Source organism: Fringilla coelebs (genome assembly GCF_963513975.1).
Source record: "Fringilla coelebs genome assembly, chromosome: 11".
NCBI classification, from domain to species: domain Eukaryota; kingdom Metazoa; phylum Chordata; class Aves; order Passeriformes; family Fringillidae; genus Fringilla; species Fringilla coelebs.
Genome location: NC_140037.1, coordinates 6191246 through 6215719, shown reverse-complemented (window position 1 = coordinate 6215719; position 24474 = coordinate 6191246). Strand labels below are relative to the sequence as shown.

General features: G+C 49.5%; 1 protein-coding gene across 3 annotated transcripts; it reads right to left on the bottom strand.

Annotated features, from left to right (window-relative positions):
• Window positions 1-405: 405 nt before the first annotated feature.
• On the bottom strand, window positions 406-21851 carry LOC311158029 (uncharacterized protein). 3 transcript variants are annotated; one of them, XR_014616436.1, is made up of 17 exons: window positions 21412-21851; window positions 20587-20626; window positions 17655-17739; window positions 16393-16499; window positions 15622-15680; window positions 14490-14600; window positions 12137-12267; window positions 11290-11414; window positions 10222-10327; window positions 9009-9207; window positions 8150-8176; window positions 7556-7613; window positions 7026-7081; window positions 5745-5949; window positions 4045-4203; window positions 1152-1683; window positions 983-1000 (listed from the first exon to the last, which is right to left on the bottom strand). XR_014616436.1 is itself a non-coding variant. In XM_084213136.1 (16 exons), exons 1-16 carry the CDS (start codon window positions 21503-21505, stop codon window positions 1551-1553), a joined length of 1695 nt encoding a protein of 564 aa, XP_084069262.1. In that variant the 5' UTR covers window positions 21506-21851; the 3' UTR covers window positions 406-1550. The 3 variants fall into 3 exon arrangements, 2 of the variants coding, with proteins under 2 accessions (XP_084069262.1, XP_084069263.1); XM_084213136.1 differs by having other exon boundaries at window positions 406-1683; XM_084213137.1 differs by lacking the exons at window positions 17655-17739; window positions 20587-20626; window positions 21412-21851 and adding an exon at window positions 15790-15832 and having other exon boundaries at window positions 406-1683; window positions 16393-16430.
• Between the last annotated feature and the right edge of the window lie 2623 nt (window positions 21852-24474).

Here is a 24474-nt window from a genome sequence, read left to right as displayed (position 1 = left end):
TGTTCCTTGCACACCCAGTGCCAGGAGCTGGGAGTGCTGCAGCTGGCAGAGCTGCCCAGGGGCAGTGGAGATATTCCTAAATCTGGGCTCCACCATGGCTGCAGAGGCAGGAAGGGCCTGCACCCTGATCCCAGCTAACCCTGGCACAGTGCACACACATTTCCCAGGAGCTCAAGCACATTTAAAAAACTCTATGAAAACCAAAACCCAGCAGAAGTCCCAGTTCTCCTCCTCCTCCCCTGGGCTCTGCAGTTACAAGCCATCACTGCACTGTCACAATGCTGAACCCAAACCAAAGGGCTCTCCTGGCACATGTTGGGCACTTCCCAGCACACTCAAGACTTCCAAGATTACAATACCAAAAAATACAGAACATTTCAGAACCATATTATTTTAGGACAAATATTTCAGACAGTTTTAAATAACAAGTCAAAGGAAAATGAGACATTTGTGGACTCACATGAACAGAAGGGCAGGAACCTAATGACCAGACAGACAAAAACCCCTCAAAATTATTTCCCCTGTTCTTACCACCCAGAACCATTTCTGTCGCCCCTTCCCCAACCAATACTAAATCCAAAGAAACTTTGGAATTTGACTAAATTTATTTTGGGATCTAAGGGAAAGGAATGCATTGGACAGGAGTGTTGGTGATACCCAAATAGAAACACCAGTCCCATGAGGGCAAACTGCTAACTGGGACTTGATGTTCTCTAGTGTACTCTAGGTTATTCAGTCAACTCTTAGTAAAAAAAGGAAATAAAATAGTTAAGTCAAAAGGAATTAAAGATAAATTCATGCTCTTGCTGTGGATCTTCACTGATTCCCCACGCAGGGGTGGTAACATGACAGAACTACCTTTGCAATGGATAAAAAACCAGTTTTGGAGTCTCTGCACACGCTGTGTGAACGCCCTCAGCAGCTTCTGGAAGCTGCCACATCCAGGCAGGCCTCTGTGCCCACCTGGAGCAGATCCTGCAGCTCCTCCTGACACGCCCAGCTGGCCACGGAGAAATCAGAAGCTGTTTTTGTAGCTATAAAGAAATTTATTCAGGGATAAGACTTTTCACTACTGGACACCAGACTCTAAGCTGGCTCCCGGGATCTAAGTCACGCTGTTCTTTGGACAATAAATTTCAAGTTGCACTTACTGTCCTAGTTCTCAAAAAGGAATGATGATGCCAAAAAGAACCAAGAACTATGACCTAATTGCGTTAGTTTCAGCTGAAGCCATCTTCCATCAGAAACCATAGGATCTGATACACCAAAGTTCTCCCTAGGGATGTGGATGAGTAGAGTAGCTCAGTGCTTTGTAACTAGTACTGCTGTATTGTCTTGTATCAAAAACAAACAAAAAAAGGAAGTTAAAGGGCACGTGCAGCCTCAGCTCCTGAAGCACTGCCGGCTGTGCCACGGCTCGCCCAGTCAGCCTCTTCCCTTGGAAAAAAGTAAAAAATAATAAAAAAAAATCACCCCCCAAACAAAACATCACCAATTCCATGCTGGTTCCATAGGAGAGAGTTCCTGCCGAGGGCTGGGGGGGGCCTGGCTCACTCCTTGGTGTCCTGCTCCTCGCCCTCCTGAGCACCGTCCTCGCTGGCCTCCTTCTCCTCCTTGCTCCGCTTGTTCTTTTTGTGCTTGTGGCGCCGGTGGCTCTCGCCCTCCTCGCTCTCGTGCTGCTTCCTGAGCAGGAACAGAGGGGACAAAGTGACATCAGACACAGCCCTGCCACAGCAGGGACCAGTGATGGGCACAGGGGCTTCGATCCCCATCAACGGGAGCCACCTCTGCAGTGCCGAGGGCACGGCAAGGAGTTTTGGGATGCATCAGCACTGCCACTGTCACACTAACACATTGCCACTGCCACCCACACTGCCACACTGCACAGCACTCCTGGCAGTGTCCATAGGCCACACCTTGCTGTTCTTCCACTCCTGAGTGAGCTCCAACAATTCTGACACAGCATAGAGGCTGAGAGGAGGAAGAGTCTAAACCCAAGATGTGTTTGAAACTTTCACTCCTCTGAACGTGTATGGGAAATCCCTGGAGTAGAGGCAGCAAAGGGATCAGTGGAGCGAGAGAAATGTGGGTTCCCCATGGGAGGGAGATCCTGTTTCTACTTCTGCTGACTCACACCTGACCTGGCTCTTCACCGGCTTCGTGCTTTGGAACTCTCTTATCTCCCCCAGTTTTCCAGATGTGGGTGGATAACTGGGGATGTTTAGCCAGGATTTCTGTAATGTGGGAGCAATCCCAGGCAGAAGAGGCCTAAGCAGGCTGTGCCTGCCCTGAGCCTATGCCCTGCCAGCTGCTCCATGCAGCCAACACAGCCCCAGGAGCAGCTCTGCCTCCCACCAGGAAAAGGGCAGAGTGCTGGTTTGGCCCCCTCAGGAGGAGATTTTCTGCTGCTTCTCTCACAGGTTCAAACCACAGGAGCTCTCAGGAGCTGACTGTGGAGTGAAGGTGGCAGAGGTAAAGCACAGCCCAGAGTACAGGAACAAGGAGATAAATTTATCCCAGGGTAAACTGTGACTGTGCAGGCACAGCTCCATGAGCAGGGACAGCATCAGGTGTGCAGAGCAATTGTGAGCACAGCTGGAATTCCAGTTTAGCAGCAGACACTGAACTGGCTGAACCTGGCTGAAAAGCTCCTGGCTTCAAGTAATTTTCTGGCTGGTTTAATAAATGGTTTCACAGCCATTAAAGGCAAGAAAAATAGGGAAAAATAAAAGGCTGCTGCCTCTCCACAAAACACCTTCAGCCACCTCGTGGCCGATTTGTCAGTGGTTTGTGCTGGGACACTGTGACTGTCCTTTAATACTGAAACCAGCGTCAGTGATTTCCTGCAGACTGCTCAGTTTGCAGGAAGCTGGAAATGAAACCCTTTCATCTGCAGGTGCCTCAAACAGGCTCAAACCTCAGCGTGCCTCAAGGAGGGAACACCTGAAGGTTTGGGTTGGAGGGGACTATGGGCTGGGATTCCTACAGTGAGGTATCCACTTCAAGGTTTCAATGCTGAGTAGAGGAAGCTGAGAAATAACCCTAAAGCCAATGGCTTGTTTGTCTGATACCAGCTCAGCTTCTAGTTGCTCTGTACTAAGTTTTTATTATGGTCTTAGTCTTTCTTCCTATCATTTTGCTTCCAACCCTTTAGCAATCAGTCCTTCCTTGAAAACTTACTCATCTCCTTAAGGATAAAAACAGCCTTTTTCCTCCAGTGACTACCTAGGAGTTTTTGATACCAGCTTCAAAATAAGGGTAATTACCTCCAGAGCTGACAGGAATTTCCCCTAAAAGCAGGGAGTTGACACATCAAGAAAAAAGAGCAAGAACATGTCATTAATGAGATGTGAAGTGACACAGGACCTCAGCACAGAACCCGCCTCAGCCCAGAGAGCTGGGCTGCTGTTCTGCTGGGGACTGCCCTTCCAGGAAGATCATCTGCTGCAAATCCATTTTCTGCAGAAAAGCTGTGATTTCAGGACATGCTGCTCTGCCCCAGAACTTTCACCTTGGTGCAGACCATCACCCCCTCACTACCAGGCTCTGGGCAAGAGCTCTGCTGCTGCTGCTCAAGAAGCAATTTCTGAGTGCAGGCAGAAGGAAGTTCTTCACAGAAGGGGTGACTGGGCACTGGAATGGGCTGCCCAGGGAGGGGGTGGACTCACTGTCCCCGGAGATGTTTAAGGAAAGGCTGGATGTGGCACTCAGTGCCATGGTCTGGGTGACAAGGCAGTGCTGGGTCCCAGACTAGACTCAATCTTACAGGTCTTTTCCAACCTAATTGATTCTGTGAGCTCTGCCCTGGTGTACAGGAGCAGCAGGACCAAAAGCTGATGCTTCTGCCATGGCTTTGCATCTCCTGTGTGTGCTTTCATGAACATTGCAGCTCTGCTGGGAGGCTGAGCCCACTGAGCAGGAACTCAACCCCAAGGTCTCCTTTCCCTGTCCCAGAGGGCTCCTCCTGCCCACGGCGCTCGGACAGGGGGAGCTGGGATGAGCCAGGCTGCCATTCCACCCCGAGAACACGAATTCCTCACTGACCTGCGGGAGGATTTGTGTTTGCTGCCGTCGTCCTTGTCGCGGTGGCGGCGCTCGCGGTGCCGCTCCTCGCGCTCGCGGCTGCGGTCGCGGCTGCGCCGGTAATCGCGCTCGAAGTCGTAGCTGCGCTCGCGGCTGTAGTAGCGGTACCGCTCGTCGTCACTGGGGGGACAAGGGACACGTGGGCACAGGGACACGGCCCCGGGCCTGAGGCACCGGGCAGGGCTGCAACCGCCCTCACCGGCAACACCTGGCACCTCCTACTGTCCGGGGGCGCTCCTGAAGCACCGGCACCAGGAGCACACACGAGCACACAATGCTCCTCTATCGCTCCCTCCCTGCTGCTGGGGTCCCTCGGCACAGACACCCCACATAACCTCCCATCCCTTGGGTGTAAGGGGCTCTTGTCCTCCCCACAAGTTCAAATCATCCAACTGTAAGCACAGCTTTCTGCCTGTACCCCTCTACCTGCTCAAAGCACTTCACTGAATCCCCAGGAGTGGGCAGGGTGTACCCCAAACTGAGACACATCTAACCCAAACTGAGACACACCCCACACTCTCCTCTACATCCCCCTGGACAACTTCTGAAAGCCAAAATCTGAAGGGTTAACAGACCCTTGTTGTGGGAACAATACTCATGACTTGGGAGAAAGGACGTCAGAGACATTGTTCTGACACTCCTGGAAACAAGCTGGACAAATAAATGTCCAGGATCAATCAGCTGGGAGTGCTCCAAAGGACTGCATGGCCACTTGCCCTGCTTTGACCTGCACCAGGGTGCTCCACACCACCCAGAAATGCCAGCAATGTGCTCAGAAGGGCTGATCCCAGGCCCTGGTTCCAGCATGGAAAAGGAAGTGGGGGAGTCTGAGCTGTTCAAATTTTAGCAAGTTTGTCTTCTGTTCTCTTCCTCCCCCCTCCCATCCACAGTGCCCAAAAGCTTATAAAGGAAAAAAAAAATATTAGGAGGACACTGTCCTGTTTGCTCCCTCCCTGGGCAGGGAAGCTCCTCAGCAGGAAGTACCCTGTGCCAGGAATGCACATTCTGATCATGTTTTGAATGATTATTGGCATTTCTGAGCCTGAAGTCTGCAAAACACCGTCGCTGCTGCTGACTGAACACCAAAGGGATGGGTTTGGGAAGTCTCTGCAGCCCAGCCTCCACCTCAGATGAACACAGGGAGGCTCCAAGGCTCCTGCTCTTTCCCAAGTGCTCCCAGCACTGCTGTCAGCTGAGGCCACAGCAGCTCCCACCAAGGTGGTCTCTCCAGTCCTGCTCCCATCTCCTGGCTGACTCCCAGGGAATGGCACTCCCAGCCCCACAGGAGAGCAGAGCAGAGCAGGCTGTTTGTCCTTTGATCTGACAGTGACATTTAGAAGACAAGAAGCAGCAGCTCCTGCAGCCAGTGCTTCACACTGAGCTGTGAAACACTGAGTAAACACAGAGGGGCTATTTCATTGACTGGCCTCGTGGGAGAGCAAGAGGAACTGGTTCTGCTTGATTTAAACAAAAAATCCCAGACCCAGAGACAGGAAATCAGCCAGTGGCACAGCTCCCTGTCTGTGCTGTAGTTACTGATCCAAAGAGCTCTTCCCCAGACATTCCAGAAAATTCAGCTGGTGTCCTCTATAGGCAGCCCTTGGCCAGACACCCTGAGGTGGCCCAGGGCTGCCCAGGAGCAGCAGGAGGGCAGCACTCACTTGTTGTATTCACTGGTGGTGGGGGTGCGGTCCCGGTCCCGGTCCCGGTCTCTGTCTCGCTCCCGCTCGCGTTCCCGCTCCCGGTCCCGCCTGGAGCCCGAGTACTCCCAGTGGCTGCTGCTGGAGCTGCTCGTGCCCTTGTCCACCGTGGTCACCCAGGGCGTGTGGGACGTGGAGATGGGGGGGTAGCTGATGAAACCTGAATCTGCAGCCAGAGAGCAGAACCCTCCGTCATCCAGAGCATGCCCAGCACCCTCTCTGTCCCTCCCTTTCCAAAGATCCCCTCTGGCAGCAGAGCTGGATCCAAGGAAACAATGGCCCAGCTCCCTGCTGCCCTTCCCCTTCGTTCCCAGCAGTTTGCTAAGAACAGGGAACTCCTCCCTGAGAAGGCCCAAGAGCAGGCATTTACAGGCAGCACTGCACAGCCTCCGCCAGCCCTGGGCTCTGGTCACCTGCACAAGGTCCCACCTCCCACCAGGTACCTTCTGCTCTAAGGTGGCACCTGGGGAGGACCAGGGGCAGCAGCTGCTAGTGAAGGATGTCACCTGGGGAGCCCAGAGCCACCAGCATTTTCCAGGCAGAGGTGGCCAGCTGGACTGGCGAGGTCATATCCCAAAGCAGGGCCACGTCTGGCAGCACTGCAGGCTCCTCTCCTTGGGAAGGGCTGGCACTGCCACTCCTCCAGCCCCGTCCTGCAGGGCTGCCTGTGCTTCCACTGCTCAGCACAGCCAGGAGCCACTCCTGGTCACTACAGGACTGGGAGACAACTGGGGCTGCATCAGGGAAGGGAATCTGCTGAAATCCTGGCACTGCCTCTCCCATTGCAAAACCACGGGAGATGGTGCCTGTAGGCAAGGGAGAGGGTGAAGTGGGGGAGAGATCCAAAAGCTTGGGGAGGAGATGCCAAGCTCAGTAGTTGTGGATGGTTATGCTAATCCCTGAGGTTGGGGAAAAGGGAGAATATGAGTGAGGGTGAGCACATATGTGTGCAAACAGGCAGGAGAACACACTGCTGAGGCACTGGGGAGGCTTCTCTGTGCTGGGGATCTGCCCTGAACAGCAACCTGAGCCTCAGCACTGGGTCACAAAACTGCATCACCACACCTGCACAGCACTCAGAGCAGCACACCCAGCCTGTGCTCCTGACTGGGACCCTCTGGGGCACAGCAAGAGCCTGGAGCTGGAGCAGACATGGTGAATGTCAGCCTCAGAAAAGCCTGAGCTGCCAAGAGCCAGGGAAGAGACAGAGCAGCAGTGGGATGTGTCCTGCCCGGTGCTCACCTGCAGAGTTGTAGCCAAAGGGAGGTGGCTGTCTGTTGTTGTAGCTGGCTGGCTGCCTTTGGGAGAGAAAAGGGGGTGAGTTACTGACATCAGGGACCCCCACAGCTCTGGCTGTGCTGCAGCTTCACCCTGTTCTTCCTGGAGATCTGTGGAACATTTTTATGGGAATCCCACTACCAAAAATGCTCACAGGTTTTGTCACAGCTTCCAAACCTGCCATAATCCCACTGTTTGCCCTGGGAAAGCACCACTGCTCACAAACTACCTGGAGCACCTTCAGAGAAAGCATCTGCAGTAACAAATCATGCCATGAACTACTCTAGGCTTTCCCTAGATTTTATTGGCTTCTTCCTGTGCCTTGAATATGACAAATCCAGGTGAATGCACAGAGGATTCCTGACAGACTCTGCTCTCCCCCATCCCAACTCAAGACCATGCAACCCCAGCACTGATTTTAGACCTGCTCTCCTCCCTTCCTCCCTCCAAGGCAGCTGTTCCCATGGCATGATCTTACCCAGGTGTGGTCTTACCCATCCAAGGTTGGGATGAGGAGAGCTGGTGGTGGCGCCAGAGGTGGTGGGAACAGCCCTAGACACACAAGGGTAAATCAGCACCAAGATCTTGCAGCTTCATGAGTGCTGTTCACAGTTAAAAACCAATAAAGCATCTTTTTACCCTAAACAAGGCCCTATTTAAAACAGAATAATTTTCCTTCAGGATAGGATCTCCTCCCCAAATTCACACCCTAAAGCTCTGTTAGTTTTGTAGGGCTATAGGAAGAAAAACAAAGCAAAAACTATCTTCTGTTTTGGCTTATAAATACTGAACATAAGATTCATTGAGGAGTCACAATTAACTCTTAAAGCCCTAGGGAGGAAAAGTGGTCCTTGGGATGCATACATACTGCATTCTGATCAGATTATAACAATCAAGTTATTCTAACTTACAGATTTGTGTCAGAATAGAAGATAAGCAGCTCAGGTTCAATGCTCAGTTGAAGTTTATTAATCTTAAATTAGCTGTGCTCTAAACTGGTGCCATCCTATTTCATGTTACTTAGTCCAAATGCTCTGAACCTGTGTGATCAAAATTGCTGCTGTTGCTAAGAACAAGGTAACACCTACCTGGAATTGGACCTGGAGGTGGCAGGCCTGTGGAAATAAGCAGGGAAAACAAGTGAGGACAACAAGGAAAGCGGGGCCTCTCTGTACTGCATGGACTCTCAAAGCACAATTTTGAATAAATCTCACATACTGGAGCAAACAGAGCAGGAGAAAAATTGGTGCTGCTAACCAGGAATTAGCATATAAACTATACAATTTTCCCAAATCTCTTTACCTTTATAATTTAAAATGTTGCTGGGGAACTCCTTTTCTGAGTGTGAACACACAAACAATTGATTTGGTCTTCAGAACAACTGAAAGAGCTGGAGAGGAGAACCTGCTGCAGGTTCCACTCCAGTGTCCAACTTGATTTTACCAAGCATTTTAATCTAAGGCAGCAGGAAAAGCTACCATGGAAAAGTTACTAGGGAAAAGAACCCTTGAGTGCTGCAGCAAATCCTCCTCAGGCAGGAGTCACTGGATGAAGTGCTCCTGGTGCTGTTCCAGGACCAGAAGAAGCCCAGAGCGTGGGCCCCTCACTTCAGCCTGGTGTATTTAAGCCAGAAGCAACAGTTCTCAGCTTCCTCCAGAGAAACAGGAACCTGCTTCTTGACATTTATCAATAAAGCTAATGGCTCAGTAGCACTGGAAGGTTTCCTCAGGGAAACAAAACCTGGAGGTTTTTCTTCCAGGACCAGCTGCCATTTTTAAGTATTCAGGGCAAATATTAAATAGGGTGATGGAGACTAAACAAAGGCTGGCCAAGGCTAAGGATCTGCTCCCTGAGTGCTCACCCACCCCATGGAACTGAAGCATTAAAGCTCTGATTTGCTCCAAGCCTGGGACATCCCAACTCAGGCTCCATGGAGTGACCACATACCTGGAGGATGCAGGGGAGGTGGAACAGAAGTCACAGGAGGAGGAGGGTGCAGGAAGTGCGGAGGAGGAGGCCCGGCCAGCGGGGGAGGCGGAGGCCCTGCTGGTGGAGCAAACGGCTGCTGCTGAGGAGGCTGCTGGGGCTGGGAGGGCTGCTGGGGCTGCTGCGGGGGCTGGGGCTTACTGCCATGGTCTCCCAGGACCTTGGGGGGCACAGGAATGAGAAGAGAGTGTTTTAATCCCCCTGCTCCTGCAGCAGGGCCCTCACTGTGCTGGCAGCATCACCACAACAGGACTGTGGCTGTGCCTGAAGAGTGACCAAAAGGCAGAGGCACCACAGTGACCTGAAGTGCAGCTGGCAGCGCTGGTGAGGGGGAGGAACAACAACAACCCTTCCCCAGCAAATTCTGTCTCTTAGGCAAACGCTTCTTGTTGGCAAAATCTGAGAAACTGACTACTAAAAAATAAATGGACCACAAAATCATGGAGAAAACCCCAAGGCATTGGGCCTAGGAAGGGAAAGGTTCCATGTTTAGGTTTTTCTGGCAAGTTAGAAGAGTTGGCAGGAGGAAGGTGGTTAAGAGAAGGGGGTTTGGCAGATGGTCCTCAGACCATGCAGCTTCCTGCCTAGGAACCAACCAGAACATTATGGTCACACACTGCGCAGGCAAGCCCAGAACTGAGACCAGCTTTAAACCCAGGCTTTCATTTCTTAGAAGGGACAAGATCCAGTAACACAGGCCCAGGCTCAGTCTGAGGTGTGGGCTGCACCAACTGATTTGAGACTAAATGTTACTTTAAAGTACAGAGAAACACCAGCCTCAGGTACAAACCCTTCACTGCAGATTTGAAGATTCCAACCCCACAGTGGAAGGGAAGGGAATAATCCACAGAAGAGATTCCCAGCTACACACTCCTAAGAATACTTTGGGAGGGCTAGTGATGAAAGAACTCAGGCCTTACCATTCCAAAGGGAAGACTGGTCTTTAAAGGACAAGCCTGGCTCCTAGCAAGACCAAGCTTTTAACCCAGAAATTAACTGCCTGCAGAAGGGAACGATCCACGCACACACCCCAACAGGGTCAATGCATTACCTGCTGCTCTGCAGGTATGAACTGGGGCACAGGAGGTCAGGAGCACACAGACATTTGCCCAGGGTTCACCAGCAGTGCAATACAATCAGCAGTTTGTCGAGGCAGCCCCTGCAGAGGCTTTACCTGGATGGGGTTTTCCTCCGAGGCGTGCTTATCCCGGCGTCTCCCTTCCACCCTGCGGATTGTGCCTGCCTGGCCCCCGATCACATCAATGGTCCCACCCAGCTTCCTGGGACAAAGCACAGGCACCTGTTTAGGCTCAGAAGCACCACAAGGAGCAATTTTCCCTGCTGTAAGCAGATTTCTTTCGTGCTCTCTTTGCCACCAGGGAAACATCTCTCTAATGGGGATGAGGAGCCAAGGAGAAGCCCGTTTGCATTCCTGAACAGTTTCCCTCTGAGCAGGGGTGGGTTTGGGCTCTCTGAGCACCCAGAAATGTTATCCAAAGAACCACCACAAATAGGTATAAAAACAGGGATTACACACCGGGACAGAAATGCTCCCAAAATGCTCAAATCCAACAGACTGAGCAGAGCTTTAATGCTCATCCTGGAGGCACAGAGCTGGTTCCCAGACAAGGGGTAAAGTTGGGATGCAGGGCTGCTTTCTGCGAGGCAGGTGTGCAAAAGCTGTTTTGTGAAGCAACTGAAACACCCTGAGCCCAAAGCTCTGGCTCGTCTGGTGTGTTCTTCTGAAGCTTTTGATAAAACCCCATTGATCTCCTAAGGGCCAAGTGGTTTCCCCAGCAGAGGCTGCCCCTCAGAATGACTCAGTTGTTTTACCACACATCCAGCAGCGTCGCACACAGGCTCAGGAACCAACAGCTCCTCTTATCCTCTGCCAAACTCGTAATCCACTTCCACTTGAGGAGGCAAAGATTAACATCGTGGGAGGAGGAATAAGCCAAGCAAGCACAAGCAATGTCAGCAGCGTGAGCCCTCAAAGCTGAGGTGTTTGCCTGGCTCCTTCCACTCCCAGAGATGTGTCCCGTCAGCGGGGATCCAGGATTCCCTCCCTGCACCAAGGAGGGAGGAATGGACAGGCAGGGGTTGCACTGCTGGAGGTGACACTGAATGAGTGACCACAGCAGCTTCCTGCCATGCTTAAAAGCTTCTCTTTGAGGCTTGAGGAGACTCAGATGTGGCCCAAGTGGTTCTTAGGTGCCCCATGAAACACATGCTCCTCTCTTACCTGTTGGGAGGAGGCCCAGCCTTCATTCGTCCTCCCACCAGAGCCAAGAAGTCTGTTTTGAACTCTGTTTTGATGATGTTGCTTTCCACTTCTTTTTCAGCATTTCCTGTTCTTCCCTGCTGAACCTATGGAAGGAAATAGATAACACATGGGTGTTGTGCTCTTCTTTCAACTGAATGGAGTACCAGAGATTAACCCTCAGCAAAAGAAAAGAAACAATCACAATCACAGCAACCTATTCTTCAGTCAAGTCACAGCCATTTCTGTCAGTTAATGGCCATTCCAGCCTCAGCCTGCTGCCCACTGTCTCCCACCAGAAGCTCTGTTATGAGTTTATTAAACTCATCTTATTTCCATGGAGTCACTAAGTCAAAACTAGAATGAGCAGTGCTTGTACTGACAATCTGGCTGAAGTTCTGATGGCCACCATGGACTCCTGCAAGGTTGATAGCCAGAGCAGTCTGCAAACACAAAATCAGCCACACCACTGCAGCAGGCTCCAGCAGTAAGCAAAACAACCCTGGGGGCTCAGCTCCCCTCCCTCTGCACGCCTCTCATCCAGAGGATTTTCCAAGCAAACACCCCTACAAGTCAATTGGAAATTCACTCCAGTCTTGCTGCTGTAGTGGTTCAAACTTGCCAGGCTGATGGAACTATTCCTTCAACACAGAAAAGATATTCAACAGAGATTTACTCTTAAAAGATTCATTTTTGGATTTCTGCTTGCTGAAAGCACACAGAACAGTTCAGAACAGAGGTATCTCCTGTTCTTACACCCTCATCTCTCTGACTACAAACACAATCCCAGTTTTCCTGGAGCCAGAAGCAGGAGTCACACGTCACCCACCGTGATCTTGTTCTCAGTGCTGATGGGAGGAGCAGGGTCCAGCCCCAGCTGAAGCCGCCGCTGCTTTTCACAATAAGCTTTCCATGTTTCTTCATTGAATCCATAATTAAAGTAATCAGAAAGATCAGCACCTGGCAGAGGAAGCAGGAGTTAACAGAGAGGTTCTGCACACTTGCACTCTCAAGTTGTCATTTAACTGCTTATATAAAGGGTTAAGGCAACAAGTTTTCCAGAGAGCCCAGCTTGTGCCTTTCCCTGTCAGAAAGCTGTGGGTGCCCCACAGGAGACAGTGGCTGCACCCTGGGTGGGAGGGGAACATGGCCTGAGCAGCAGGGGGACCCCCTGGGACACACAGGAGAGCACCTCCACAGGCCATTGGGAGCTCCCTGCAATCACTTATTCACCAGCCTGATTTTTTCAGGCTGGTTTCTTCCAATTGCCCACATGAGCTGAGTGCTGGGCACAGCACAGGAGTGACCCTTCCAGCCCCCACCACAAAAATGGGGTGGAGCCACAGAACCTTTTTCCTGGCAGAACTAAGCCCACACATTCCCCTGCTGACCATCACTGCCCTTGCTGTTTTTAGAGGAGATCCTGGGGCTCACCCATTTCGTGAAAGGCAGCTAAAGTGGAAGGTTTTTATTGATGCATCCCAGACTACACAAGTAATTACAGTTCAGTCACAACCCTAATTAAGCATCCCAGAGTGTTATCTCCCACTGCCAGTCTCCTGTGCAATGTGCTAATTCAGCACGAGCACTTCTGAATAACAGAGGTGACCACAAACTGCTTGCCAAGAAACCAGAGATGCAGAGGGGCAATCCCAGCTTCAGGAATTACAGGAGCACCCCTCCCACCTCCCAGCACTACAAAGCACCTCCTGCCCTGTTGAGGTGTCCCTCAAACATCCCCCATGTAAAGATATTCCTACACAGACCAACTCCAAAACAAAGAGCTGCTACAAGAGCGAGGCAAAACTCTGCCCAAGCTGAGCTTGGTTTAACTGTGAGGTCTAAGCAGTGAGGCTTATCTCCTGGGCTGGCCACTCTTCCTGCTGTACCACCCAAACATGCAAATTGCATCCACACCAACTCAGCAACACAACATTTACTTGTCGATTTTATCAGCTTCTATTTCAGACCTCTATCAGTTCTTCCACACAGCATTTCTCCTTCCACTCCCTCACTCAAAGACATACCAAGCTGCTGAACAATTAACTGTAAAGGATATAAACTTGAAAGGCTGTTGAGTAATGAGCTACTTGCTATCTAAAATAAACTTACAGACCACACAGCTCTGCAGAAATCTTCCCTCTATTGCATTCCAACACTGTTTTAGGGCCAGCTGGCTCTACTTTGGTCCAGGGATGTCAGCATGGCCACAACCATGTCCACGCTTTAGCTTTGAACTTCACTGCATTCTTTCTAACTCATTTTCTTCCCATTCCCCTCTGTCTCACTTCGCAATCAAGGAGAAATCCCTGCAGAAAAAAAGCTTCTGTTCCATTCTGCCTGCACTATCTGCAGGGTTTCAGTGCTGGTTTGATACCTGGACATGCCCATGGAGCTTTCAGCACTGGAGTGCCCTTCATGTGGGCAAGAGATACCCAGACCACACCACAGGCAACCTCAGGAAAGCTCTACTTACTTAGCACAGCAATATTGCTGAAAGATAAATAAAATACAGGGGCTGGCAGGGAGAATAAAGATGGCTGAGAAAAGGCAAGTGGACTTTTTGTTTCAGTTGACATTTCATCGGAGCACATTTTATGAGAGTAGCACAGCAAAAATCTGGATGTCTAGTTCCTTCAATTACTTCTGTATCAGAAGAAAAACAGCAGCTGATTTGTAGCATCCTACAGCTGTAAGAGGAGAAATCTCCCTCATAAAAATAAGTCTGGGCAGCCCCAAATGAAGAGGGACCATAGGGACAACTCTGGGCTTGGTCTGGGGACACAGAACAAGCTCCTGCACAGGAAAAGGAAAACAAATATCAACAGCCAAATCCTGACCCCACTCAGGTGCCTTTAAGGCCAAACATTATTGGATTGGTATCAATGCAATGTCCTCAGGAAGTAGGGAATTAATAAAACAGACCATTTAAAAAAATAGCTGTTCCCTTTAGGGAAGTTCAATTACTAGAATAAATGCAACCCAATTTTACGTAGAGCATGGCTTGTTCAATCAGTAAATGCCATTGACTGTCTAGCCAGGCAGCAGAGACTGAGCAACACACATTGCTCCAGCTTCCCTGTTCCCTGGCAACAATAAATGGACAGAAATTACATGTGGAAATCAAGAGACACAACTAGAACTGCAGAAAATATTTACCACAAGGAACTGTGAGGCCTCACCTGGTTTCCTCCACGGTTTGTCTTCAAATGAATCCAAATCCACTTCTATCACAGGCAATCCATTTATATTCCCTGCGGCATCCAAGTCAATACCTTTGGGCTGCAACTTGGCTTTGGGGAGAGAGGGACTGTTACAACTTTTAATGCAATGCCTTTAATCCACTCATTTGCTCAGCAAATTATTCCAGCAAAAACAAAGCACTGCAGTGAATTAATCACCGGGTTTACAGCACGCAGGTAACCACAATCAGCTTTTTAATAAAAAGGACTCCAGTCACTCCATAAACAAACAGGGTGTGCAGCACCTGCAGCTGAACAGCAGAGAAGCAAATTCAACCCAGATTGGTACTACAGACAGAGTAAATCATTAGGACATGCATGAAATTTAATGAAAATAAAATGAAATTATTTTTCTCCCCAAAGTATCTATTTTCCCCTCCCAAGACAGACATATTTTCTCATAACAAGAGACTTTTTTCAGATTAGTCTTTAGTGGACTAACAGGAGTTTGCAAAAATCTTTCAGGTACAAAACCTACAAGGGGAATTTGTTCTTATTTTCTCAATCAGAAGAGAATTCATTTGGATAAAGCAATTAGTGGAAGAGAGTAGATGAAGCCCATGAAAGGACAGTCCCACACATGTGGAAGGACAGAATCCCAGACTCAACTAACAGGAGAAAGTAAACTGAATGGTGTGGAAAATTTCTGCAGCCAAATAAGCACAGCTGTTACTCAAGGCCAGAGTTTGTTTCCTTTAGCATGTTACACTGCAAGTAGCTCAAGACACTGAGTTCCAGTCCTTCTCCAGAGCTGCAATGTTCAGCCCCAGTGCAACAATATATTTTAGAAATATTCTGGGGTTTTACTATAAAAGTATCAATCAATACATTTTTTCCTAGTTTAAATAGAATTATAATCACCTTGCTTAGTGATGGGTAATTAAATCACTCCATTGCATCCTGCCCCCTCACACTATGCTGGGAGCACTGATTTTTAGGAAATGCATTTCCTATTGCTGGTTTACACTAATTCTATATTCTTTTAACCAGAGCAAAATTTGCAGCTGCTGCAGCTGTCAGTGCCAGGTAGGTGAAACACTGGAAAGGTGAAGGATAAAAATAACAGCAGTACCTGAAGCTGATGCTCCATAGCCTCTACCCGTTTTTAAGTTTAGATTCATAGGAGTTCCCCTATTGGAAAAGAATCACTATGTTGGCATTTGAATAAATTACTTGGCTAAAGATTCTCATGCAAAATATATTCAAGCCCTGACACCCTTCAGGAGATGCTTTAGTTCACCTGGGTTTGCTATTCAGAGTCATCCATCAGAGTGAAACCACCTCTACAACAAGAGAAGGAAATTATCCATAAAGTGGAAAAATTAAAATATGCAGCAAAGCACAGGTAAGTATTTTGTGTAAGAGGAAGGCTGCTAGCAGCAAGCAAAATGCTCTCTCATTATTTTTATTCAATGCACATTAGGCAGAGTTGTAGCAAGTATAATTTCCTGCTTCTCAAATCCAGCCTTGCCATTTCTGAGCCACAAAAAAATCAGACAGCTGGAAATTAGGAAATTCACAGCTTATGCAAATTCTTAGCAGTACAGATTTTGGTTCTGGAAGTTTTCACAGATGAGTTAAACAGAACTTCCCACCTTTGATTCTGCCCCAGGGAGCCCAGGAATTAGTAAGTTAATTTTCCAGTAGCAGCCCCACGTATTATCATTCCCATTTTACAGATGGATTCTCCAACAAGCAATTGCAGGGCAGAGCTGCCCATCAGCTCCTGAGCTCACTGTGGCATTCTGGCCACTGCTCCCAGGAGCCAGAGCAGCTCCCAGCTCATCCCTTTCCATGCCCACATGCTGGGATCCCTCAGCCCCAAACCCCCAGCAGTACCCACATGTAGGACGGCGCTCCCGTTTTGATGTTGCCAATTGTGACCTTCACATCATCGTCATCGCTGTCGCTGTCACTGTCATCCTCATCATCCTCACCACTGGGAAGGGCCTGCAACAGCACAGTCACACGGCAGCTCATCAATACACACAACTGGAGAATTCTCCAGCACAGCCAGATCTCAGGAAGCTTCCTGAACAGCTTCCAACAATGGGCAGCTGCCCACAGAGAAACTCCTGCACCCTTTGAAGATCTGGCCCTGCATGAAATTTGGGGTAATACTTGTGAACCTGGGGAAGGTTTAGCTCAGTTCTAAGAATTTCACTACGTCCCTCAGTTCTTCTGCCCCACTCTTTTTGAGAGTTGGGGTTTTTCTGACACACCTCCTTCACAAAGACCATGGTGAAAGTACACAACCACAAATGAAAACCACCAAAATACATTCACCAGGTTTCACCTAAGAACCTCAAGGCAAATATTCTCTCACCACAATTTCTGTGGTAGGGAGCTGCTGAGGAGTTGGCTTTGGCTGATTTAGCACAATCAGCCTCCAAGTCACTTCACTTTACAGATTTGACTTCAGTGCAACCCCAGTGCTGGGCACAAAAGTAAAGGAAGAGAAAAAGAAATCTTCCAGATATCCAGCAAGTGAAGTTTTGTGAGAAGCATGAGCTGAATTAGCACCTCACCCTACATGAGGAAGGCATCCCTCACCCTCCCTTCTTTTCCACAGCACGTGGGTCTGTCAGAACCCTGAATGAACCCTCTTGATGTGGCAGAAAACAAACCCTCAAAGAGACCAGGAGAGGAGGGTGGGGAGAAGCAATCCTCCTCCTCCTCTTTCAGCACAGAGCCACCAGATTGCTTTCTCAGAGGTCTGAGACTGAACCAAAACTGATGCCCAGCATCTTGGGCTTTCTATCCCATTGTTTCCCATATTTTACAGGTCCTTGAGAATGAATACTGAGCTGCAACACATCTGCTCTTCCTACCAGACTGCAGCCTCAGGGACCCTGATCTGCCTCCTGAGAGGGTATGAGCAGAGCCTGCACCAGGGTTCCCTCCCCACCACTCGAGGCAGGATGACAAGACAAGGCTGTTTCTGGACCTAGCTTTGGGAATGGCTGGCAGTACATCCCAACACTGCAGATATCAGGTATTAGGCAGTACCAGGAGAACTTTACACTCTTTACACTCCCTGCTTGTCCCCAGGAAAGCTGAGAAGCACAGGAATCCCCATGGCACCGTGGGCAGCGGGACACGTACGTGCTGGGCCATCTCTCTGTCCTCGTTGTTGACAGGCCGGCTCTCCTGGGGAGCGTCCTGCAGAGGGTGAGCAGACTCTGTGTGCCTGGAGGAGGGGACAGAGAAAACAAAGTGACCATGACACAGAAGAGAAAGTGAACAAGCCCAGCCTAGAGGCTCACTACACCAACTTCTAAAGCCTTTGCACAGGTGACTATCACACAATGCCTTATTCTTCCTGTGTGTTTGTTCTGCTGGCATTTGCTCAACTACCTGACAAAAAAATCCATCCTCCTGGCTTGGCTTTTGCTGGGAAGAATCAGTTTCACACATGCAGAGAGCACCTGACAGCACTCAGCAGCTCAGTGGCAGCTGGCTCAGCTCAGATTTGGCACAACCACAACTGGTAAGAATAAGACCATAATATGCAAAATTTCACCTCCTCCTTAAGGGTGCTAATAATTACACATGCATTTAGTCAGCAGCAAAGGCATCTGTCCCAGAGAAATTAAAGATAGAGTGATTTTAGTGTTCCTACAAATAGTTTACAGTAAGTAGTTAAAATTCCAAAAGGAAAGGTTGTGGGAAAAATTATGCATCCATTCTTCTCCCTCATCACAAATTAGACCTGATAAAACAATGGTCAGGTTTGGATTTAACTCCAGTTTAAGAGTTTGTACAAATGTTAACACTGTTTATTGCACTGGCCAAGCAAGAAAGTGGAATTAATGTACACATACTGGAAAAGAGCGTGCCAAGTGTTACAGAACTGAAATACAGAGAGTTCATCTGTCTCTAATGTCATAGGTAAAGCTTAGTAGAACTTCAAAATAATTCTGAGTTTTTTCAAGAGAGACAATCAGAACAGCTCAAGCCAAAGAAATCCAATTCTCCACCAGTGCTTTGTGGAGTTGTTGCTATTAATTTAAAATCCCACGTTGGACAACAAACATCCACAGGATTGTTTTCAAAAATGAACAGGCAACATGTCACAGAACCCAAACACTGGTCACATTAAAGCCACCACACAAGAAAGGCAAAATAACTCAACTCAACTGTTACTGAGTGTCAAACAAAGAACAAACAATCTGAGCAGAAGTGAAGCCCCATTTTGGGAAAGTCCCACACACAAAGAAATTCATCAGGCCAAGATCAAAAAGAGGGCTGAAGGTTGGGCAGCTGACCAAGCACAGGTCCCAGGGGTGCCAAGTTCCTGACGTGACACCTGCACACACTGTCAGGTATAAAAGGCAGCCAAGATGTCAGAGGGAAAATCAGCCTCCAGGTATTTCCATGCTGCAGACACAGGCTGTGACATGAGGACCAAAGCAGGGACCACTGGGGAAAATCTCTCTGTTGGATTCAAAAACTTTTTGCCCAATCCAAGGAACTCAGCACTGACCTCCACCCTGAATCTCCTTAAAATCCTGAGATTCTCTGTTCAGGAAGAGTGACAGGTGTTACCTTCAGCTTCAAGTCACATGAAGCATCTGTGGGTGTGCATTAAAATGTATGAACTGGAGTTCAGAGAGACACTTGGGAACCAGGAGCCTTTCCCTAACCTCTCTGCTTCCCAGGAATGAAGCAGCTGACAGGTCCCCAGCATTGTCTGGGCACAGAAAAACATGGCAGAGATTTCACTTGCCCAGAATGCCAGCATAATCCTGGGCACTGCTGGCAGCACAGCATCCTGCTGGCCTCTAACACACCCCTTAGGCTCGGGAATGTCAGTGATGCTGCATCCCAAACTCTGCAGATTTCTGCTCCCTGGATGGGGACAAACACTCCAGACAAGCCAACAGTGCATCCCTGGAGCTGCAGCTGCTGACAGCAGAGATAACAAAGAGTCATTTTTCTTAAAATACCCACATCTCTTCATTTAGGTAGATTCTCATTGTGCAATGAAGAAATATGGGGGGAAAAAAGTAAAAGGAGGGGAAAAAAGGACGGCCAGCATGGCCACTAATATTTCTTCTCCCTACATTTTGCAGTTATTGGAGACAGTTGCTAGAAATTCAGATTTTTAGTCCTGCTTGTGAAGTAAAATTACATTCAGATGAACGTGACAAGGAACACCAGATTTATGTAAAGCAGCTGTAAATTTCTGTCTAAAAGTTGTTCCTCCTCACAAAGCTCATTTGATGTTTTTTGGTAACAATTTACCATGTTTTTTACCACTTGTTTATTTGAACAAGCTTTCATATTCCTCAAGCACAGAAGTAGGACAGTATCTGTAACAACCTCAACATTCCAACCCTACAATGACAATAAACCCTAAACTGAACTTTGGAAGGGGGTGAACACACACAAGCCCAGTGAAAACCAAGCCTTCTGAAAAATGTTACATTTAAAATGACAAACAGGTAATCCTGTGCTGAGACCAAGCTCTGCTGGTGCAAAGCACACAGCTACAAACAGTGAGGGAATATAACCCAGGACAGACAATCACCTCCACACACAGAAAGCCAAACTGATGATTGGTTTTATCTCCAAGTCTTACTCACACCACCTGAGAGATCTCACAGAATGTGCTGGTTTGAGCAGCTCAAGATTTTAACCCAAGTTCAAGGTTTTGACCTTTCCCAGACTAAAGGACAGGCCAGTTTTACCAACAGCTAGCCAGGCTAGCACAAAGCCAACCCTCAGGGCATCATTCTTCCCAGGGAATTAAACTGGAAAATAGATCTGGTTTGAAACTAATTGCTGAGAGAAAAAAAAAAGGCTAGAAGTTAGTTCTAAATCAAACCAGTTCACTCATCCAGTTCAGCTTCCACATCCATAAACGCCTGCCACCCCCATGGGGGCAGCTGGGGATGATCCCATGGGATGGGGAAAGGACAGGCTGCTGTTCCTGGCAACAGCACTGCTCTAAAGCACTCACCAAGCTCTGCTCAACAAGGCTCAATCTTTACACCGTGTATTGTTATAGTGAATAAACAGCCTCAGGACTCACCCAGAAATTGGTCCATCTTCTTGCTTACCAGTGGTGTCATCTGCAAAAACAACAGTAAGAACAAAGGAATTATTCAAGTGAAAGGAAAAAAGCTAAATTCAAGCACAGAAGGCATCACAGGTACAGAAATAACCAGTGGTGCCAAGGCACTGTAACTCCAACACTCTCTTTTCAACAAAGTTCATCTAGAAATGGAACAACTAAAAATCAATCCAACCCAACAAACACCATCCATCTGCAGAGATGATGTCTCACACCAAACCAAATTCAAAATGCATATCCTAAGTCTCAGAGAACAGAGACAACTATAAGATAGAAACTGAAGTCACCCATCAAGGTCTTCAACAAAATTTTAAAGTGCCAGGGAAGAAGAAACATAAAAGCATTCATGTGGAAAGCCTATGGGGAGGACAAAGACGTTTCAATAAAGTCCTGTGGTTTATACTGGCCAAATCTCAGTCCCGTTAGCCCAGGTTCACAAGGTTTGGGTGATTAGCGAACTCAAACTCTTAACAAAGCATCTCGTTAACCTCCCTGCACCAGTGTTATTGATAGAAGGACAATAACACGCCGCCACCCGCCCAGAAGAGCCGCTCAAGCGCTCCTGAGGGGAGGCCGGGGGCGGACGCGGGTCCCTCTCCGGGCCCGGGGGCAGAGGCCGGTCAGTCTGAGGGGGCCCAGGGAGAGATGCCGGTCCCTCCCTCCCTCCTTCCCGCGGGGCCGCCCCCGGTCCCGCACGGCCCCGCAGCCGGGGGCGGCCCTGAGGCGGGGCCGGGCCCGCTGCCGGCCGGGCCCCGCGCTGCCCCCGCGGCCGGCGGTACCTACCCCCGTACAGCCAGTGCTCCTCGTCCTCCTCCGCCTCCAGCGGCGCCGCGCCCGACACGGCGCCGGCGGCCGGCGGCTCCAGCTCGGTGGCCATGGCGGCCGCGGGGCTGCGGGGAGCGGCGGCGGGAGGAGGAGGAGGAGGAGCGGCGGCCCCGCTCGGCTCCCGCCGGGCCCGGGCGCGGCGCTCGGGCGGGGGTTCGGCGGCCGCGCTACGGCGCCGCCATTGCTCCTTCTATGGCGGGAGGGGGGGGCGAGACCCCCGGCGTGGGCGCGCAGGGCCCCTGAGCCGCCCGCCCCGCGCTGCCGGGCCCCAGAGCCGCCCGCGGTGCCCCGCCGGGCCCTAGAGCCGCCCGAGCGCCCCGCAGGGCCCTAGTGCCGCCGGCCGCACGGAGCCGCGCTCACGGCCCCGCCGGGCCCTACCGCCGCCCTCAGAGCCCCGCCGGGCCCCGGCGCCGCTCGCCCGCCAAGCCCGCCCCGCCAACCCTGCGCGCGCATGCGCGGTAGGGGAGCGCGGCCCTGCCCGCGGCCCCGCTGAGCGGAGCGCTCCGCTGAGGGGCATGTGGAGCTCTCGGCCCTCGCCGCGGGTCCCGCCGGGCTGAGGCGCCGCGGAAAGCAGCGCGGCGTGCGGAGAAGGGCCCGAACGGCTTCTGTGGCGCCACCCGCTCAGAGCCGCCCGGGCAGGGCGTGAGGAGTCCCGCAGGATAGCCGAGGAGGCGCCGGGAAGCACAGAACGCCGCTCCGTGTCACGGCTGTCAGCGCAGCGCTGCTCCCGAACGGCTGGCGACACATTCGGGTCTGTCTGGGCGGCGTTTGCTCCTCCCAGGTCCGGCCGTGCGGCTCCTCGGTGAATGCTGAACTTCAGGGCCTGGAGATGCAGCGCCTGAGGCTCCTTCTGCAGCTCCACCTGGCAGCTCCTCTCTGAGCATCACCCTGTCCTCTTCCAGAGCCCTTACCTCCACCAGTATCACAGGGAAACTTAGAGCAAGCTGATTTTCAGCACTAATTCTCACAAAAACTATAGAGAATCCTAAAGCAAGTTACCTTTTCCATGCACTAAACAGTTCCAGAAGAATCCCGGATTAAAGTGTTCCCGTGGGGCTGAGGTGCATTCCTGCTCCTTGTGCCCTGCTGGACCCTACACTGGGAATGCCGGATGAATACTCACCGGAGGAACTGGAATTGGACATCCAAAAATCACCGGGAGTTGATGAGATCCCTGGTGATACTGATGGACCCAGGTTAACTCTACAGAGGTGGGAAAGTGCTGCTCACCAACAGGCCTCAGCAGTGCCTTTCCAGTTTCCACTCTTTTCCATTTACAACAAAACCCAGAATTCCTTTTGCTGCTCTGTTCAAACACTTCACTGTCAAAAATGTCCAAGGAGATTGCTGTAGAAGCTGTCTGCAGAACCAGTAGTTTTCAATTACCCCTCCAGGCTTGCACAGCATATAATTTACAGTAAATACAGATCAGTCATCAGCTTTTGATTAATATTTGCCTTTTAATTTTAAATTCTTATTAGTCTGAGAGCTACTGTAATTCCTCTTTCCAATTTTATTACCTATCCCATGGGACCAGCGCTGTTGTGAAGGAGTGTTTCTTTTCTAGCCAAAATCTCAGATTACGTTTATCACTGACTACAAATATATAAACCTATTTCCTGCAGAAATTTTAATTTACTGCTCAAGAAAGGCTACTATAGATAATAAGGTTTACATAAAGAATGTGAAATAAAATGTGAATATATTGAAAGGATCATTACCTGAACACATTCAGTGATTAGGGAAAATGTAGAATTCAGCAGGTTAGCCCAGACCCAAATCTGCTGTTTGCATGTTTATAAAATAACCAGATGTAAATCAACCAAGTCCAGGTAGATTCAATCTCCCAGATAAACCACAACAAGGAAATTACTGGTTCAGTCAGATGTAGAAATAACAGAAATATTTAAAGCAGGTCAGGGACTAAGTAAGTAAAAGTACATTTAGAAAAACATAAGCAAAATTCAGGCATCTATCTGGGAACTAATCTTTTTAGTAAACTCATTTGTGTTAATTTTGCAGACTGAATCAGCCTGTGACAAACACTTTTTACAGGAAGACTGGGAGCACAAATACAAGGATAATTGGAGGACTGGGAGGACACAGTAATGGAAATATTGAGAGATTCACCAGTACAAAGTGTCAGATGCTGAGTCTGGACTGATGAGTGTCTGCAGGGAACTTGTATAAACTACAAGTGTCTGAAGAGAAATGGCCCCAGATTTATCACAGAACAGCTATGGATCAGAAATACAACACAGCCACTAAGGAGACAAATGTGACCCTTTAAATTTAATGGATCACATTCTTTTCACACAAGAGAGGGAACGATCAACACTGAAATAAATACCTGGTGCCTTGGCCATGAGCCACTAACTGGAATATTGTTCCTGGTCACTCCTATTCAAGGAAAATGAATTCAAAAAAATGCAAGCAGGATGAACAGAAACAGAACTTTGCTTTTGAGAGGAGGCTAACATTTAATTTGGTCTAAGAAATGAAGGGATGAAGTCTCTCCAAGCTTCACTAGAAAAAATAAACTCAGCTAGAACAGTTCAAGTGATGACAGACACAGCATTATAAATACACTGGCACAGACACCACAGCAAGCTGCTCTACCAACAGGTCTGAGACTGCCTTCCAACAGTCAGGGCCAAATCCCAAATATCCTTAACACAGGCCTTTGCTGCTAAGTCTGGGCAATTACATCTCCTAAAGCCCCCAGGGGATTAACTCCTGACTCAGCCCCTCATCCTCCTTTTGGCTGAACATGCCAGAAACATTCCCTGCTTTCTCAGCCAACATCCAGGATCAGTACCGTGCTCCAGCAGCTCTGGGTTTGCCCAGAACAACTTCCAACAAAAACATTGCACGTGCCCCTTTCAGGAATGCGTGCTTTTCCCTCAGGGATGAGCCAAAGGCTTTAATTTTAAGTCCTGCTTTCACAGCTCCAAAGCCAGGCTGGTCACAAACACAAAGGGCTGCGTTGTGCTGGGCACAAACCCCTCTGGGAGCCAGGAT